Source organism: Mya arenaria, chromosome 1 (genome assembly GCF_026914265.1).
Source record: "Mya arenaria isolate MELC-2E11 chromosome 1, ASM2691426v1".
Lineage (NCBI taxonomy): Eukaryota > Metazoa > Mollusca > Bivalvia > Myida > Myidae > Mya > Mya arenaria.
Genome location: NC_069122.1, coordinates 49,928,714 through 49,948,090, shown reverse-complemented (window position 1 = coordinate 49,948,090; position 19,377 = coordinate 49,928,714). Strand labels below are relative to the sequence as shown.

Below are 19,377 nucleotides of genomic sequence, written 5' to 3'. Positions count from 1 at the left end.
TATGTTCATCAACTCTTTTAATTGCCCAATTAGTTCCTTTTGAAATCCAATCAGTTATTCTATTTAAAAGATTGTTTTTTATCATTCAACCTTTAACAGTTTCATTCTCATTAATAAGTCGTTTAGCCTTTGATTGAAAGAGGTCAACTTGTTTTTTGTCTTCATTTGGTTGAATAAACGTAATTTTCGTGCTACATTTAATCTTATACCAAAATGTTCTTGAATTTTACTTTAAAAAAAGAAAGAAAGAGGTTTTGCAGTTTCCTCAAACTATACTTTTGGATCATCTTTATTTGTTATATTTACTTTATATTCGGCATATGTATTATCTTAAGATAACCTTATTGATGTTAGTGTCAACTTATAAATTATTATTTTTTCACTTAGTGTCATCCTTATATATTCTTAAAAAGAAAATATTTAGGCATTTAAGTACTCAATCTCCATCTTTATCGATCATCATTTTTAGAAAAAAATGCGCTTTTTATCATCCATCAAAACACATTTTAATAAATCCTGGCATTGTATTTAATTTCTTCGCAGCAACATACATACTTCTATATTCTTTTCTGTTGGTTTCATTATTTCGTTCAATTGCAATAACTGAAATTTGATGTCATCTCTTTTTTCTAAGAAATGAAGTTATAAATTCTGTGCATTTAAACACTTCACTTTTTGGCGGCGCCACGCTGATTATCTCTTCCATATTACTTCGATAAATTTTACATGTTTTCTAATGATTTTTATTTCTTCTTTTTTCTCATCATCGCTCATTTTTTTTAATAGTTTCTTGAGTAGAGGCTACAGTCATAATAAAAAATAATGTGTTTTACTATTTCTCCAATCTTTATTAATGATTATATAATATTTTTAAACACTATTTATGTCCTCCATACCAATTTAGTTTATATTATTTTATATATATTTCTAGTGGCACAACATAATTGGTCTGGGTTTTCTTAGAATTCTAACATTAAATTAAAAGCTGATTTAATTATCTCCTTTTCATCAATATCCTTTTGCATCGACATTATGTGTGTGTAAGCATAAAGTTGTTTAAAATTCTTGTGCTGAACTTACAATGATGTTTTTTCTCTTTGATATAAGTTTTATTTAACAAATAGTAATCCCTGCAGGAATAGCACCAGCAACTGCAACAAATATTGATATGTCTGGTACTAAAGCTAAGACGGCAGTGAATCCAATTAGACCACTAACTTATTTCAAAGCTGTGCGTATATTTCCACATAGTTTATAATTTTTGCTACATGCTGCGACTCATTTCATTAAATGACTTTAAGTGGTCCTATATTTTTTTAGTTTAATGTCCGTCATTTTGTCCGATATTATATTATTTGTGATTTAACAAAACAACTGACTTAATTTTTAACTAGGTTTTTCACATCCCGTTTACGTGTGCCAAATACAAGTATACTAGTGTTCATAAGCTAATATTAAAAATAAGCTTGGATAGTCAGTAAAAATAATAAGGACCAGTGAGGTTAAACGTTAAAGTAAGTCGGGGTAAACATAGGGTAGAAGAAGTTCAGAATGTGCCGATTCTAGGGAAGGTTAATCATTTTGAACCTACTGGTATTGAGCACTGCGACATAGTAAATTCACAAATATAGCATATGGCATAGTAGCCAGTCAAATGTGGTACACACAGGACAGTCAATGCATTTTTAAACCTTCTATTTCGAGGTGTTCAATACTAGATGACTCAAAATGGATCAACTGCGCTGGGATCGGCACATTCTAAAGTAAGGGGGATGCGTTTACATCAATATGCATTGTGTTTAAACAGATGGTACAAAGAATAAAACCTCTTGCACTGTGCACAACTTCACATTTGCCATATGCTTAAAACAAAAGAAATGTCAATGAATTTGTTAATCATTATGCCCAAACAAAGTTCACTCAAAACATAATCAGCATCTAGTGAGGTAACTTTAGGATCACAGAGTTATTATTCTCTATGTTGGTACAAAACCATTTTGTCATCATCCAATTTCTGATTTTCATTATCTTTCTGGATTTTTTTTTTCATTAATATACGTGTTTGCCAATGGAGACAATTTGCGAACAATACAACATTTGTTTTAAATGTGCACAAGTGAACATTGCTATTAGCCAAGTTTTCAATTTGCATTCATGTCTTTTTAATTATGCTTATTTTATCATATCAAGGGTGCTATTACGTAACAATAGGTCACAGAGTTGTGATTTAAGTACCAAACATCACATTGCCATCTATTCATGCTTCAAGTTTCATCCACTTCCATTCAAATCTATTCAAATTATATTGAAAAGAAAATTTATTAGCGGGAACTATGTTAAATGCGGTAATAAGGGAGGAATAAAGTTGAATAGTGCACGAATCAATCTTAAAGTATCATTTATCAATACCTAAATTTCAATTCACTTATTTCACAATAAACATGTTTTAACAATAAATGAAATGAGATATTTTGGTAATGGTTCTTATACAGCACAAACGTTCACATTGTCATTTGTTACGGTAACATCCAAGTTCTACAAATTTTCAAGTTCTGGTGAAACTTATATTCAATTGCTGAATTTAAGGTTATACAAAGGTACATAAATCTGACATTATTTACACTAGAGTTATATACCTAGTCAGAAGAGGGCATTGTAACTTTCAACAAATGTATAAAGTGTGTAGATAAAATACGACGGTTAAATATTTTTACAAATAGTGAAGCTGTTGCAATATTGATTAATCATAACTGTCCTGCAGAAATAAAAAAGTACAAGAAATTAAATTGGGTAGAATATTAGGTTTGGAATTAAACATAGAAAACAAGGGGTTACTTATCATAAACCTTTACGGACAAAACCAAGGCGAACCTCTCTTTTTGGAAACATTAGAAAATTTCGTAAAGGAATATTGTGATCGAAACAATTGTTGGAGGAGATTTTAACACCTTTTTAGATAGTAGTTTAGATAAGAAAAATGGTAATGTTGAATTACATAAGCGATCGAGACAAACTCTATTAAACATGATCACTTCATGTAACCTTGTTGATGTTTGGCGTGAACAACACCAACATAAAAAACAATATACTTGGCATTCAAATACTAAACCCATCACCCATACCCGACTAGACTGTTTTTAGTTTCAAATTACATGCAAAATATATGTAAAAGTAGCAAAATTATCCACGAATTTGAAACTGATCAATGCTTAGTATATATAAAATCTTTCTTTTTTTTCAGAAAACAAAAGGGGTCCAGATATTCTAAAATAAATAATAGTATACTATTAATTAGCGAAAACCAAGAGCTTATAAAAAAACAACTGCTGAGATCAATAAGGAAACAAACCCCACAACATTTGGGGAGATTTTAAAGGGAGACATAAGAAACTCAACGATAAGTTTTTCATAAAATTTAAAGCAAAAAAACAAACGAGAAGGAGAAAAACATAATAATCGATATATCTAATTTAGAACAAAAACTAAATAATACAGAGAGTGAAAGTAACCAAATAATAGATGCGATGTCAAAACTTAAAGATGAACTGGACGAGATACTCACTTAGAGAATAAATGGAATTATTTTGAGAGCAAAAGCTCGACATGTGGAAAATAATGAGAAAAACTCTAAATACTTTTCAAACCTTGAAAAAAGGCATGCAGAATTGAAAACATTACACACTTGTTGACAATAAAATTATTAGTAAACTTTAAGAAATATTGAATGCTCAACTGACATTGTACAAGAAATTATACACAAACGATGATATTGATAGTGAGTTTTTCTCAACACCAATTGCCAAACTAAATGATGAAGATAAATGTAGTTGCGACAGTTTTTTTTACAACAGAATACGAATGCAAAGAAGCGTTAAAAAAAGATGAAAAACCAAAAAAAAAAACCCAAGGGTCTGATGGTTTCTGCCGAGTTTTATAAGATATTTATGAACGATATAAAACTATTCATTGTCAATGCTATAAATCAATGTTTTACAGAAGGTAACTTATCTCCTACTAAGAAACAAGGCCTAATTTCTTTAATTCCAAAACAAGACAGGGATTTAGAAATGATCTCAAACTGGAGACCAATAAGTTTACTTCAAATAGACTATAAAATAGCAACAAAATCCATTTCAAATAGAATGAAAAGAATTTTAAATAAAATTGTAAGCCCTTTTCAAACAGGTTTTGTTCATTGGCGAAAACATACGACTTATAGATGAAAGTATTAACTATTTCAATACTACAAAATAGCCTGGGTTGATATTTTTTGCCGATTTTGACAAAAAAGCTTATCATATTTTAAACCACGAATTTATACAAAACTGTCTAGAACATTTAATTTTTGGTGAAAGCTTAATAAACTGGGTCAAACCCTTCTATAATGATATTAATAGTGTTATTAAAAATAATGGTTTTCTCTCTGAAGAATTTCAAATTGGGCGAGACGTCAGACAAGGCTGCCCCCTATTTTCTTCCATAGCTATCATTTGTATTGAACTACTATCTAATACAATACAGAAAAATAAACTAATTAAAGATATACAACTTTATTTCAATGAAATAAATGGAGGATATGTGTTTATTTCAGTGTAAAATCGTATTTTATTTCACGAGTTTAGTACAATAATGCTTTTTATTATGAAACGTTGTGATCACACAGTTTTAAACCTTTTATTTTATAAGGCAGACTGTGTGGGATGTTTATAGTTTCAAACAATGACTGCATCGTAAGGATTGTTGGGATAAGAGTGAGGTTTGTGCACATAAACTGGTTTAAATCCCCAGTAAATTTACATTTTACTGACCGTTCCAAGGCGGTACCTAACAATTCTTGATAAACATACCTATTTTATATATATATATATATTATGTATGCACTGTGCTGTGTGTGGAGTTTTGTGCTGTTCTTCTATGTTTGTTGTTTGTGATTTTATGTTATATGTCTTTGGGGTTTAACCAGTGCTACTAAACCGGGTTTATGTTTAAACTCTGCTACTGAGCTTGTTTCTGTAGCTTTTTGCATAAATATAGAAAAACGTATGTTTAAGTTTTTCTATGATAACGAGTGAAATTATGTTTCGGAGTTAGTTTTTTTAATTTATTTCTAAATTACCACCTTTTTTAAAAGTGTGTTATTTACGCCGCTACCACGAATTTTTTTATAACTTTTCTATTTCCGGTATGTTGAGAAACAATTCTCTGCTATGCATTTTTAAAGTTTATTATTCGCTCGTTTTTTAGTGCAAAGCTTTTATAAACAGTAATCAATGGTTTTATAAGTGCACACATGTTCCAAAATATAACACTTAATAAACACTTTTATTTCAAGCGGGGCATGAATACATAACCAAATTACTACACCGCCATTTAATAAAATTTGGAAGGTCATATGTGTTAGCAAAACAAATGCGGACAATCATTGGATTTTAATCATTTTTCTTAGTTTGAGACTGTGTTTCATGATACATGAATATTAAATCATCTTACTGTCAGAGACCAGTCTGTTTCGCTTGAAAACAGGTTTGTTTTCCAGGTAAAGAGTGAAAGACACGCTAGTTTGTTGACAAATTTTGAGGCGTGGGTGGGGTAAAAAATATCAGATTATCTGTAAATTGTTGTGTGAATATTCCGGGAAGCTCGTTTTACGTATTACAACGACAAACAGTTCAAATACATTTGAACGATGATATAAAATTCTTTTTTTGTTCAAACAGTTGTTTTCGTCTGTAATTTGTTTGGTATGATAGCAAATGTTTGAACATTCAGCTTCAAGATAAAAAAAAACGTTTGAAAAACGGGATAACCGGTAATAAACGGAAGGTTGGTTTTCGAAAGTAATCTCGACGAAGAAACAATAAACATCATTGCACATGAATATAAATTTTTAGCTGAAGTACTCTTATCATGGTCTGAAATAAGCAAATATATTGAAACTAATAGTTCAAGTAAAACAATATTATGGAATAACTCCGACATAAAGGTAAATGAACAAAAGTGTATACTATCACAAATGGTATAAAAAAGGTATCAAATTTGTCCAACATATCTTTGATTACAGATCAAAAGAATTCTATACATATGACGAGATAAAACATCTTTATATCATAGGCAATTCTGATTTCCCCAAGTATTATCAGCTAACGGCTAGTATACCGAGTAAGGTAAAACATAAGTTGACAGAGGAATCAGTTGTAAATCATGACATAATCTCACTTGTTCAAAAGGTTGAAAATACGAAGCAAAACCGAATAAAATTCTGTATACAATACAAAAAAGACCTCTTAAAGCAAACCATGGTAAAAAGATAAATGAAATCAAACTCTAGGAACAAATTTCGAAACAAATATGTGGAATAAAATATTTACATTGCCATTGATAGTCTCATTGATACAACAAAAAGACCCCTCCAGTACAAATACATTGATAGAATTATACCAACAAACAGATACCAATATCAGTGCAAGCGCACAACTCCAGCTTATGCCAATACAGTTCAGAATATATAGAGACAATGAAACATCTTTTTTGGGAATGTAGACTTTTACAAAAGTTGTGAAACAATCTTAATAACCTATTCTTGTCAATAAATATTCCAATTTGTCTAAATCTTAAAACCATAAGTTTTGGATTTTTTCAAAAATCGAATTTAAGTCGTCTCATTAATTTCTTGATTGTGTAATTTATATACTTTATGAAGCTTAGAGATATTACTCCAACTTTTACAGCTTTCAAAAACTACATAGGTTTGCGATACAAAATCGAACATGAAGTTGCATTCATGAATGAAACATTAACAGTCCACGTGTAAAAATGGCATGTATTGAAAGAAAAAAATACATTTAAGCAACATCCTTTAGTACAGTATTTTCCCCTACATTTTCGTAGTTTATATATGCTTTATTTACTTGTTAATATTTTTTTATTTATTTTTTTAGTTCATAAATGATATCTCCTTTTTTTCTTTTTTCTTTTTTTTTTATCAGTTAAACAATGTTATAAAAATGTCTATTCTTTTCTGTATGTGGGCACCACTCTCACTTCTTAAATAAGCATTGCATGCTAAGCACCATATGTTTTACATAAGGCCACATCAAATTGATATTTCGTTCCGCGGATTTACCGCCCTTTTTTTGAAAATGTAAAAAAAAAAAAAAAATTTGGTGCGCCCGCACCTCCATTTTGATCGCCAAGCAGATTTTTTTCAGGTAATAATTTATTAAAAGGCTAAAAATAATCAAGTATAATTTTTCTACGCTAGTTTTCGTGTTTTTGTAAAGGAAAGTTACCGATGCGTAGTGTTTTTATACTGTATATCGATCGGTTTAGCATGGGTTTCAATAAATTCGATCAAAATGGCGGCTTCCTGTATAAACAATGTGGCTCGAAGTTCGGAAATTAAATCTTATTTTTGACAATAAATATATTTTGAGCATGCTTGAAGTCATTGTTGATCGTCTCATGCACTAAAGGATCATTATTTAGAGCAATCATTATGCAATAAAGCATGAGTATCTGAGACTGGTAGCGATTATATTGCGTAATAAGTGACTCGTTTTGAATGGAAATCGGACAGGTCAACTTAACTGGAACATGGGTCATTGTTTGGTTCAAATTGATGTATCAAGCTCATGTTTGATCAAATTCTGACAAAACAACAGTTTTTAACAAATATCTTTTCACAAATAACGATATAAAGACTGGTTTGGATATACCTCAACACCTTATAATTTGTTTTTATTCGCAGCATAATCCGGGAATGTAATGCACTTGTCAATTGTAACCACTGCCCCGCCCACCCCTCGCCCTTGTTCCAGGAGTATACCGGGGACAGCAGAGATATTCGGGGTTGTGGGGCCTTTTAACAGGGATTTTACCAGCAGTGTATCCCTGCAGGTCGGGTATTTTACCCGGGTTTTGAGAGACCGGAAGTCAAAGTCCCCGCTATTCCGGACTTAGGGGGGGGGGGTATATACAATTTGCTGGTGCATAAAAACATCTAAATAACCAAAAAAGTACTCTGAAAAATACCCTTGTTCTTTTTGTTTTAATAAGCACATGTCATTGCATTTCCTGTGATAATAAAAAAACAAAATTTAGTCTATGTTATATGGAGTCTGATGTTTGATGATGCTTGTGTAAGTGATCATTTTTTACAAATCCAAAATCAATCCTAAGTTATGTCTAAATACAGTTGCATATGATGTTAAACTGACTCAGGTAGATTTATATAAGTCGTTTCAAACTTTTTACTAAAAGCAGGGTTATTTATTATTATGAATGATCGTCATATTAAAGTACGTTTTAATTATATAATAAATTAGATTTATCTATACAATATTTGTACTAAACACGGATGAATAAATAGTATGTATTCCGACATTTTCCCAATGTCCAATAGAGGTCCAGTTCAAGATGGCATTTTTTTTTCGCTCGCTCGCTCCCATTTATTTTGCAAAAATCCGAGGAACTAAACAATAATTTGGTGTGGCCTTACGTGTGTATGTGATTAATTGTGTTGTGTAATGTGGAATATTTAATAATAAAAAAACACACCAAAAAGCTTGTGGTCGGACGGCCGAATGGATGAACAAACAGACGGACAGACAGGGTGATTACTATATGGCACCCGCAAACATTTTGCGTTACCTTAATTATTATACAATAAACACATATTTTCATTTAGTATTATGTTTCGCTAAATTACCTTAGTGCCATTGCTCCTAATTGTTTAGACAGGTCCTCAGTATCGGCATTTTCCGTCTTAATATGCCATTCTTGGTACTCCTTGATGTATGTTCCTTTAATGTGTCCATTTAGAACAACTTGGTTGTGTACTTCGATAGTATTCCATGGATTGATGTTATCATTATAGATGTCCGGCTCAGTTAAGTCAATCATTTGGTATCTTTCAACATCAATGACTTCACCAATTCTAACAGCGACCATTTGACACAAGTCGATATTTTTGGACTGCTTTAACGCCTCAGGAGTCAAATGGCCATAACCTTCAAATTTGACCAGATCATTTTTACAGAAATTTGGAAGCAGTGGATAATAGAGTATACGTGGTTCGGAATAAACAACTTTCATACATTCTACTGGTATTTCGCAACCACTTATCAATTTTTCTTTTGTTTCTTTAACCCATTTTCTAATATTAAACGTATATCCACTATTAGGACTAGTTTCACTTATCGGAATTTCTTTGTTTAATATAGTCGTATCTGTAAGATCCGTTATTTTTACATTGGGTCTATGCTGGCACAACTTCGCAATGTCGATTTTAACAATTATATATTTTTCAGAGCCGACTGACTTATTGCGTTTTTTTGCTTTCCCCAAAAATACTTTACACGCCAGAAGATCTGCTGATGTCGAAATATATTGTGTCTTCTCACAGGTTTTTCTTACATGTCCATAAACAGTTAAGTTTCCATTTGGACATCGTGCATGTAGAGCTTCTGTGGATTTTTCATTAGGACCCAGCAAACGATAAACATAGTTTGGATCTGTCATTGTGTTTTAATGACTGTATAAACCGTTTAAAATCTGTACTACCTCGACATTAATAGCATTCCAAAGCATCAGTATTCTGTAATTACACTAAACATTATGTACGTGTAAAAATATTTCGTTTTGTACCAGTTACAGTGCATTTGGTTCTAATAGTGCCACCTTAAGGTAAGTGTTGTGGTTCTAGTTGCTTTCAAGGATACAATGCATGTAGTGAGTGGACTCCCAGGACCTGTATTAAAATGTAATGCAACTATAAGAATAGTATCTAATAAGATAGGTTGAATGGTTTGAATAAACTTAAAGTAGACCTCTACCTGATGCCATGTACTAAATATTTCAGTTTAGCTTTCAACAAACTTGTTATTTCAAACTTATGTGCATTTTATAGTGATGTACTTTAGACCGAAGAAAAATAAAAGCTAATATAAAACACTAACGAGACCGTTTGAAAGGCCAAAAGTGCAAATTTAGCAAAAGACCAAGTCGTATGTTGGAATCATAATCCTTTGTGTCATGAGTTGTTGGGCACATATACCACACAGCACAAGAACACTTGAATTCTGAATTGTCTTTGCTACAGTTTCCATCAATCCGACCCCGTTCGGTTTAAAATAAAAGTAGACATGGGAAGTTATATATAGGACACTATTATGGAGGTAGTCCGCCAAGAACATGTATCACTATATACCGTTCCGGCTTTATTTATGTTTATACCGTTCCGGATTTATTTATGTTTACGCCGTTAAAAGTGTAGGGCGTAACTGAATAATTCAATATCCCCTTGACCCAAACCGAGGCCGATTGGAACATAAACCAGTGCTAGAGGTTTCCATATGTTCATGTATACATATCTGTTTGAGGATTTTATCAGGCAAATTATCGAATAAATCTGTACGACCTCCCGAGACCAAATAGCACAGCCAGTATAAAATGCCATATATGTTACTCATTATATGTATATCTGTTTCAACATTGCAGCTTTAGTTCAAAACTTCTGAATCATAGTCATTATTTTGAATATAGCTAAAGAGATATGAAACGTGTGATCAGTTTAACCAGCAACATCATATAAAATTATGAAAAGATGTTTTATTTGTCTGCTGAATTTCTGCATGACCACTCGTGAAATTATATACACGATCTTACACTGAAATCAAAAAATCTCCTCGATTTCTCCTTTTAACTCTACCGAAGTGTATGAGCTGTCGATCTTCTTTTTTGTTTCTGAACAATTGCCTATTTCCAACGTAATCATTGTTTGTTTCTTAATATTTCTCCTTGTGACAATTTGTTTTGTAATTTTTACTTTTTGTTTTTATATTTCTTGCTGAATGTGAACTTTCGGTCCACGGTTTTTGTGTGTAACATGTACAATTGACATTGTCTCCCTACTCAATAACGATTGAACAGGTGTTTTGGGCATGACATAGTTGAATTTATTTTCTCTGTTTCTGTTTCTGTACGATTACGATTTTAAAGTGTGTTATCATTTAGACATTTCGCGAAAATGTTTTTGATTGTTTGAAATTGGAACACCTTTACTCTGTGAATGTATCAGCGATGACATTAAAAGTTCAAAATTCTCTAAATAGAATACAGTGTTGTCCGGCAATGCCAGTAATGACCTTTTAGGGCAATCTTTGTATAGCAAAATTCCCTTTCAATTTGTGAATTCCTTTGTCAGTTCTCATATTTCTGAGAAACCTAAATTCAAAATCAGTCAAATCAGTATCCATTACTCACCATTGCTTACTGGGAGTCTGATTAGGATTCATTGTTTCCTTGGCATTGGAAAAGTCTGTGTAAAAGACATACTGGACAATTAAGGACTTTGCTCTTTATGCATGTTGGGCTTATTCATTACACTTTTCTGCTCGCTCAGTACATTTCACTATGTCTAAGTGTGACTCATAAACTTTGTACAGAATTTGACGGAATTTATGACATTGCGGTCTGAAGTGAATCTTTAATTTACCGTTTCAAATCCCACTTACGTTCACAAAAAATCTATAGCAATTTCATAAACATTTCTTTATTAAAGTCCATATAGACAATTCATCAAACGCGTTAAGTCTGGCTTAAATTACTTTTTAATTCACACTTTTATTAATATTTAACCAAGTGCCCCACATATTTGTTTCATTTCTTTTTATTCATATATATTTTAAACTTCCTTGTTCTATAGGAAATATTGGGTACAAAATATCAAATGAGATTATATTACAAGTGGCAATGTGGAACGTCGCATTATGTTTTCAATAAGGTGTATGGTTAGTGGGAATTTAAAAATTACGTGTTACTATCATTTATTGTTTTAATGGGAGCCGATTTGTAGGTCTTTGATTCAAAATTTTTGACCAGAAGTCATAAAGATAGGAATGAGAGTTGAAGTTATGAAATAAAAATTAAAAAGTGCATTGGGATTTGTCTTTAATTGTTTTTAGAAAAGAAAGTGAATTAAGTTGCTGAATGATATTGATTAGAGTTATTTGCTTTATGTATGTATGTATGATATTATGAAATGGTTAACCTAAAATGACGATTATCAACACTTTAAATGCAAGTAATCAGCTTGATGATCAGTTTAGGTTTCCTTGACATCTGTTTTGTGAGGCATATCTGATACATATATAATTTACGGTCTAAACCTGAGCGGTAGTCAGTGGTTTCACATGGATACTAAAGAAAATGGGTTCAATTTATGACAGAAAGTAAAGTTAAACTTTTATGAAGATTTAATCTTGTGATCTAGCTTATATTTAATTATATGTTTTGTGTCTATGATAGTATGCAGAAAAAAAGTGTGTTCAATGATCATGAAAAACGTTAAATTTATTACAGGGATTTTGTTTTCCTAAGATCTGACCTAGTGACCTAGTTTTTTATCTGAGGTAACCCATATTCATAACTGTTCAAGACAAAATGCAGACATGGGTTCTGACCAAGTTTCATACCAATTGGACAAAAACTATTGAATTTATTGACTATTGAATGACGGGGATATCTTTTCTAAGATCAAACCTAGTGACCTGGTTTTGACTTTATGTGATCTAGAGGAACAGAAACTATTGAATATATGACGGAGATGTATTTCTTTTAAGATTTGATCTAGTGACCAAGTTTTTTGCCCTGAGGTTACCCATATTAATAATTGTTCAAGACAAAAAGCAGACAAGTATTCTGACCAAGTTTCATAATAATGAAATTATTTTGTTTGAATTTATGACATGGTATAAAAACTTTAACGCAGAAGTTAACGACATCCGCCTGCAAGCCCGCTTACCAAACCGTCCAACCGCACTCCCGCCCGGTTTTTACATTTTAAAAGCCGTTGAAAATCCGGCTTTAATGAAAACTTAATTTCTAATCATATTATGAAAAATAACTAATAACGATGCTGAAATATCATTCTTGCCAAGCGTCTTATCAATTGCACTATGCTAGATTACCTCTTTTATAACTGGCCAAAGGATGAAAAGCATTTAAGGCTGGCCAAAAACATATACAATTGGTTCGGGTGACCCGACCCTACCTACGAAATAGGCGCCGACCCAACCGTTTTATAGACAGTTGGAAAAAAATCAAATGTATATATTTAAAGTGATACTTGTATGTCGAATCAATACATACATATACACATGTATAACAAACATATATTTTGATTTATAAACCTTTAATAACATGCTAAATAATGCATTAAGGAAAATATAAAGTATTGATAACAAGATTGTAACCATGTATTTAATAGCGAAAACGCACACATATTAAATGACTGGTAGTTCCTAAAAGATTTACAGTGATCAAATATCATCTCATAAGGTAGAAAAACCATGTGCACCTTTCTTTCAAATTAAACACGATATTCTTAATGAGAACCAATGTTTTTCTATATTTATTAATCCGTTTCGGTTTATTAAAACAATTGCTTTACATTTGGAATATCTTAATTGGATATCAAAGTGCATCTTTAAGCGTATTGTATTAAGTGTAAATTAACGCTTTATACAGAATATTACTTTAACACCATTCTGAAGAAAACGTTCTGATAAAGTCTAATAAAAAATGCCTACCTACCCTACCTGTTTTTGAAATTAATGTTACTCTAACCAATCAAGTTTTACCTAAGGCGATATTAATTACTTTTTTGTATCAGTTTGTTTAAACATAGTCTTTACAAACTTCAGAGTACCCTTATGATACTCAATATCAATACTATACTATAGTCAGAAATTACGTACTGAGCCGTAAATGTACATTTGATTTTTGGATTTATCCGATATTTATGTAAATTATATTATAACTTATGATAAGTATATTTTTGTTGATATTGTTTTAACTAATTCCTTACTTTCTCAACAGGCAATATAGTCGTGACGATAAAGTGTCGGACTTGCATCGGGTTTGTCCGGCAGTCATTTTTTGTGGAGGATATTATTTTCGTAATTAATATTTTAAATGAACTGTTTGGATAAATATTTTTGGCTTTATGGCTTGATGCTTGTCTGCAGAGGAATTGGTGATATATTGTAGGGATGTGAATCGGACAACGAGGGGAATAAAGAAAAAATCCTCAATGATCACGTGAAATCGAGAAAAAATGGCGGCGATGGCAGTCAAGGTGGTTATAAATCAGAACACGAGCCGACGAGGGCTTACCTGAATTAAGTCCGGATGACAATTCACCTTTAACAGATTTTTCCTCCTATGAAGACACTCAAAAAAAACCAACACACAATTAGTCTAGTTTCTTGTAGAAATAGCCTAGTTCACATGTTTCAGAACAGCAGGTGAAATCCAGCACTCGCAAATCTCATGGAGGAACGAAGGTACGTGACAAAAAGTACCAAAGCGTGAAGAAGACAACTACCCGTCAAGGACGTGGGATCCCATAAACAATTTTAAACCAGATACGATGTCTTTAAAAGTAGCAGGCCTAAGTCGCATCTATAATCATTTTGTGCATTTGTTACGATAAATTATCAAAGCATGTACTTTTATTTTTGAGCGCGAAGTAACTATAGGAGGCAGTTGTCTAGAGGCAGTTGAAACTTACGTCATGAACCCGATTTTAAAATAGATGTTTAATCATCGGTTGGCACTAATTCACGGTCAAATTGGCAAACGATATAAAATGCATTGAATCATGGGTGTCCATCACATAGCTTGATCACTAAAATATGGCCATTTAGTCCTTTGATATTGTTTCAAAATTAACAAACAATAATAAAAATTTATAAAATGACATTTCAATGAACATCTAAGAGTATAAGTTGGAAAAATATCAGTATATATACATTTATATATAAATATACAAGGTTCCAGTGTCCAGAAATCCCATAAACCACAGCCTTAAACAATGTAAAATATTTCCTAAAAAAAATGACAGAAAGCTATATTTTTTATACTGCCGGAAAGGTAAAAGACTAAGCTACAAGAAAAATGTAACCTTTATGCCAGTACATGATAACATAATCAGATGAAATGTTCAGAGTCAACGATGAAAAAAAACGCCAATTAAGACACACTGAAGAGGTTCAACAAGTACGAAAACCTTCCTCTTAAATACAGACTGACATGCAATCGTTGTAACTTGAGTAGCTTGAAATATCATCCCTACCGTTGTGAACTCGTTGAATAAGACGCGTATTTATCAAAGTCGAAGGTTTTTTGTTGCGGTATTTCTACTTTCACTTTCAATCACCATCTTGCAATTTTAGATGACGATATAGAAATAGAGGAGCTTTGCTGACCAATTGCTGACCATATAGAATGTAAGGAAAAATTTATTATTGAAATTATGAGTGTTTCTGATGTTATCTAATATACCAGATCTCTTCTGTATTAGTGTTATAAATGTATTATTTTTAAACTTTATTTAATTGACGAGCGTTTCGTTGCAGATGGATGCCTTTTTATCATTAAAGTGAGTGAGTGAGTGAGTGAGTGAGTGAGTGAGTGAGTGAGTGAGTGAGTGAGTGAGTGAGTGAGTGAGTGAGTGAGTGAGTGAGTGAGTGAGTGAGTGAGTGAGTGAGTGAGTGAGTGAGTGAGTGAGTGAGTGAGTGAGTGAGTGAGTGAGTGAGTGAGTGAGTGAGTGAGTGAGTGAGTGAGTGAGTGAGTGAGTGAGTGAGTGAGTGAGTGAGTGAGTGAGTGAGTGAGTGAGTGAGTGAGTGAGTGAGTGAGTGAGTGAGTGAGTGAGTGAGTGAGTGAGTGAGTGAGTGAGTGAGTGAGTGAGTGAGTGAGTGAGTGAGTGAGTGAGTGAGTGAGTGAGTGAGTGAGTGAGTGAGTGAGTGAGTGAGTGAGTGAGTGAGTGAGTGAGTGAGTGAGTGAGTGAGTGAGTGAGTGAGTGATGAATAAGTGAACGAAGCATGTGTTTCTGTTTGACTGATAAATGAATAATGAAGGAACAAAGAACGCACGATTGATTGATCGATTTATTGATCGATTTATTGATTGCTTTTACACAATGTTTATAATACCATTTTGAAGACTTATTACACTCTACTTGATCACCTAAGCAGGCCAGTAAATTACACACACATACTATTTTTTTTACATATTGCTTCAATAAAAAAGCAAATCTGAAATTTGCAAGTCACATCAAAATGCAGCAAAGTCAATTATCCCTCTTACATTGGTTAGCTAAGAAATTGGTCAGTAACCTCTACAATTTTGAGAGTCCTTATACTTTTGTAATGAATTGTATTTGTATAGTATTTTGCGCGAACTTACGTAACGTGTCGTCGCGGCGTATGGACTTGACGTCGACGTCACTTCCGTTGTTTTGTATATATAGTTAGTTGAGTAAAAGGATCGAACCTAACACGACGTGTTGTTTACTTACTCAGTCTTACAAGACATTTTGGTGCCGTGACAAAGCCAACATGCAACTAACAAAGCTAACTTCAATGCGAGATGGACAAAGGAAAGTTGTCGAGAACCTACTTTTGAAGTTTGAGGAGGAATTATCTAATTTCAAGCGCATCAAGTTGCTGGAAATTCTAGCGGAGAAGGCGGAAACCATCAAAGCCTTAATTATGAAAATCGTAAGTCATGCAGACTATGCTGACTTGGAGACGGAGCTTGTTTAGAGTGAGGAATTCTCTATCGACTTTGAAATAAAACTCCTGACACTCCGTAGACAAACACAACATGCATCCGAGAACACAGACTTATCCAAGAGTGACAAAAACAAGAATCGCAATGCAGACGCGAAACGGATAAACGAACCGTCAGCGCCATCGGAAGTGATGTCACAGCTTTATCACAAATTGCCTCACCTTTCGCTGCCTAATTTTAATGGTGACATAACCGAATGGCAAACTTTCTGGGACTGCTACGAGTCATCAGTGCATTCGAACCACGCCCTTTCTGATGTTCAAAAATTCAGCTATCTGCGATCATTGATACATGGAAGCGCTGCCTCAAGTATTGCTGGTTTCCCATTAACAAATGCAAACTACACAAAGGCCGTTGATCTACTGAAAGAACGTTTTGGCCAGTCGAATAAATCATCAGCACGTATATACAGTCCTTTCTTGAACTGCCACGGCCGGAGAATACTCCGCACAGCATACAGACTTTCCGCGATAAAATGGAAACATAAATCAGAGGCCTCGAGTCCTTAGGCCAGTCTCAAGAATCATATGGCGACTTGTTGGTTCCCATCATCAGAGACAAACTTCCGAAAGAGCTGAGACGTAATATGGCCAGTGACCATGGCGACCGACCGTGGACGCTACCGGAAATGAGACGAGCCATTGGAATAGAAATCAACGTGTAACAGGAAGGAGAAATCCCAGTGTACCAGGAACATCACATGCAAACCGTTTCCTTCCTTACCGAAAATGGTAGATCAAATAGGAAGCAGACGCACAAACGAAAGGTATCGAAACAAGTTACAAATTATCTTAGTCGAGTGATATGTGCTTTTTGCAAGGGAGATCACAAATCGTCTGATTGTGAAAGCTTAACCAATGTTGAAGAGAGATTGAATGCGTGAAACGTAAAAAAATGTGTTTCAATTGCTTATCAGACGACCATCAAGTATCCGTCTGCAAGTCAAATTTCAGATGTCACAATTGTCAGCGAAGGCATCACACCGCTATATGCGAATAGCAGAGGACAATAGGCAAAGTAAACCCCGAAGCAGCGCTGTTTCAGTCAAAGACAGACAGGCAACCGGACACTGCCATACTGCACTCAACGACACAACACCGTCCAAATGTTCTTCTCAAAACTGCCATTGCAAGCATGAGTTCCGAACAATATGCAACAGATGCCAACATTTTGTTTAACGAAGGGGCACAGAGGTCATTTATTACTGAAAAATTGGCAACCAAACTCAAACTAAGACAGACGAGAATTGAGACAATCCACTTAGTTTCCTTCGGCGACAGCTCACAGAACGTGCGACAACTGGAGACGGCGACAGTGAATCTACTTACAGATGGACATGAGAAAATCGAAATCGATGTTTTGATAGTCCCAACTATTGCAGTGCCGTTATCAAACATTCAAAAGGAAGTGACGTCATTGAGTTATTGCCGGGGACTTAAGTTGACACACCCAGTGACTGATGCTGAAATTTTGGACATTTCATTACTGATTGGTGCGGATTCATACTGGAAAATAGTGTTGAACCATGTCGTCAGGGGCAACAGACCTACTGCCGTGAAGTCGAAAATCTGCTTTCCGGTCCGTTACCAGGAAAAACACAACAACCATCCGTTAATTACATGTTGAATGTCATCACAACACCGACGACGACCCTGGACTTGGAGCGCTTTTTGCAGCTTGAGTCCATCGGAATCACACCGGAAGGAGACGATACTTCCGGTTCCGGTACCTGAAGACTTACATGGAATCTAATATATCAAATGACGAGGGTCGCTACATCGCCAAGCCTCCATGGAAAGATGACCATCTGCCGTTGCAGGCCAATTATGACGTTAGCGTGAGACGTACAGAAAACTTGATCAAGCGGTTGAAAAAAGAACCAGTCATATTGCAGAAATACAGTGAAATTATTCATGAACAAAGAGATCGGGGATTTATTGAAAAGGTTGACACAAACGTTAAAAACAATCATCCAATTCACTATATTCCCCACCATGGAGAAAAAAAGGTACTCAGTCACCACCCCAGTACGTATTGTATACGATTGCAGTTGTCGTCAATCTGCTGATAAGCCAAGCCTTAATGCCTGCCTACAATCAACACCACCGCAACTGAACGACTTACCCGGTATACCTATGCGTTTCCGGTTGAATAGATATGCGATGATATCAGACAATGCTACTACATATTTGAGCAGCGAATTACCTACGTGAACTTATGCAATCAAATGCAGTACAGAAAGAGCTCAACAACAAAGGAACAGAATGGCGCTTTATCGTAAAACGTGCTCCGTGGTACGGAGGATGGTGAGAGTGCCTGATTGGGTTGACCAAAACTGCCGTCAAGAAGGTACTTGGTCGATCTTATGTGGTCTTCGAGACATTATCCACTATCATCACAGAAGTGGAGGCCGTTATCAATGACCGTCCACTTACTTACGTCACTTCCGGAGAGGTCGAGACGGAGCCATTAACGCCATCGCACTTGCTGTATGGAAGACGACTTACAAAGTTGTCTTATTCCGAACACATTGAACTTCCGGGACCCCGTGCCAGTAACTTTGAAAACATCACGAGGCGAGCGAGGACCCAGAAAAAGTTAGTTGACAATTTCCGCGAACGATGGAAGACTGTATACTTAACGCCCTTAAGGGAGCACCACCGTTTTTCCGGCAAAAATCAGCAGACGGTCAAGGTTGGAAACGTTGTCCAGGTCCATAACGAGACACCGAGGTCCTCATGG

At 34.2% G+C, this 19,377-nt stretch overlaps 1 protein-coding gene across 1 annotated transcript in view; it reads right to left on the bottom strand.

The window, feature by feature from the left end:
* LOC128211928 (uncharacterized) overlaps nucleotides 1–14,322 on the bottom strand; it is a 36,864-nt gene extending 22,542 nt beyond the window's left edge. The window contains exons 1-2 of the mRNA XM_052917113.1: nucleotides 14,176–14,322; nucleotides 8,708–9,748 (exon numbers count right to left, since the gene is read on the bottom strand). Coding sequence (XP_052773073.1) covers nucleotides 8,708–9,519 — 812 coding nt within the window. The 5' untranslated portion in view covers nucleotides 9,520–9,748; nucleotides 14,176–14,322. The remainder of the gene's footprint in view (nucleotides 1–8,707; nucleotides 9,749–14,175) is intronic.
* Nucleotides 14,323–19,377: the final 5,055 nt, after the last annotated feature.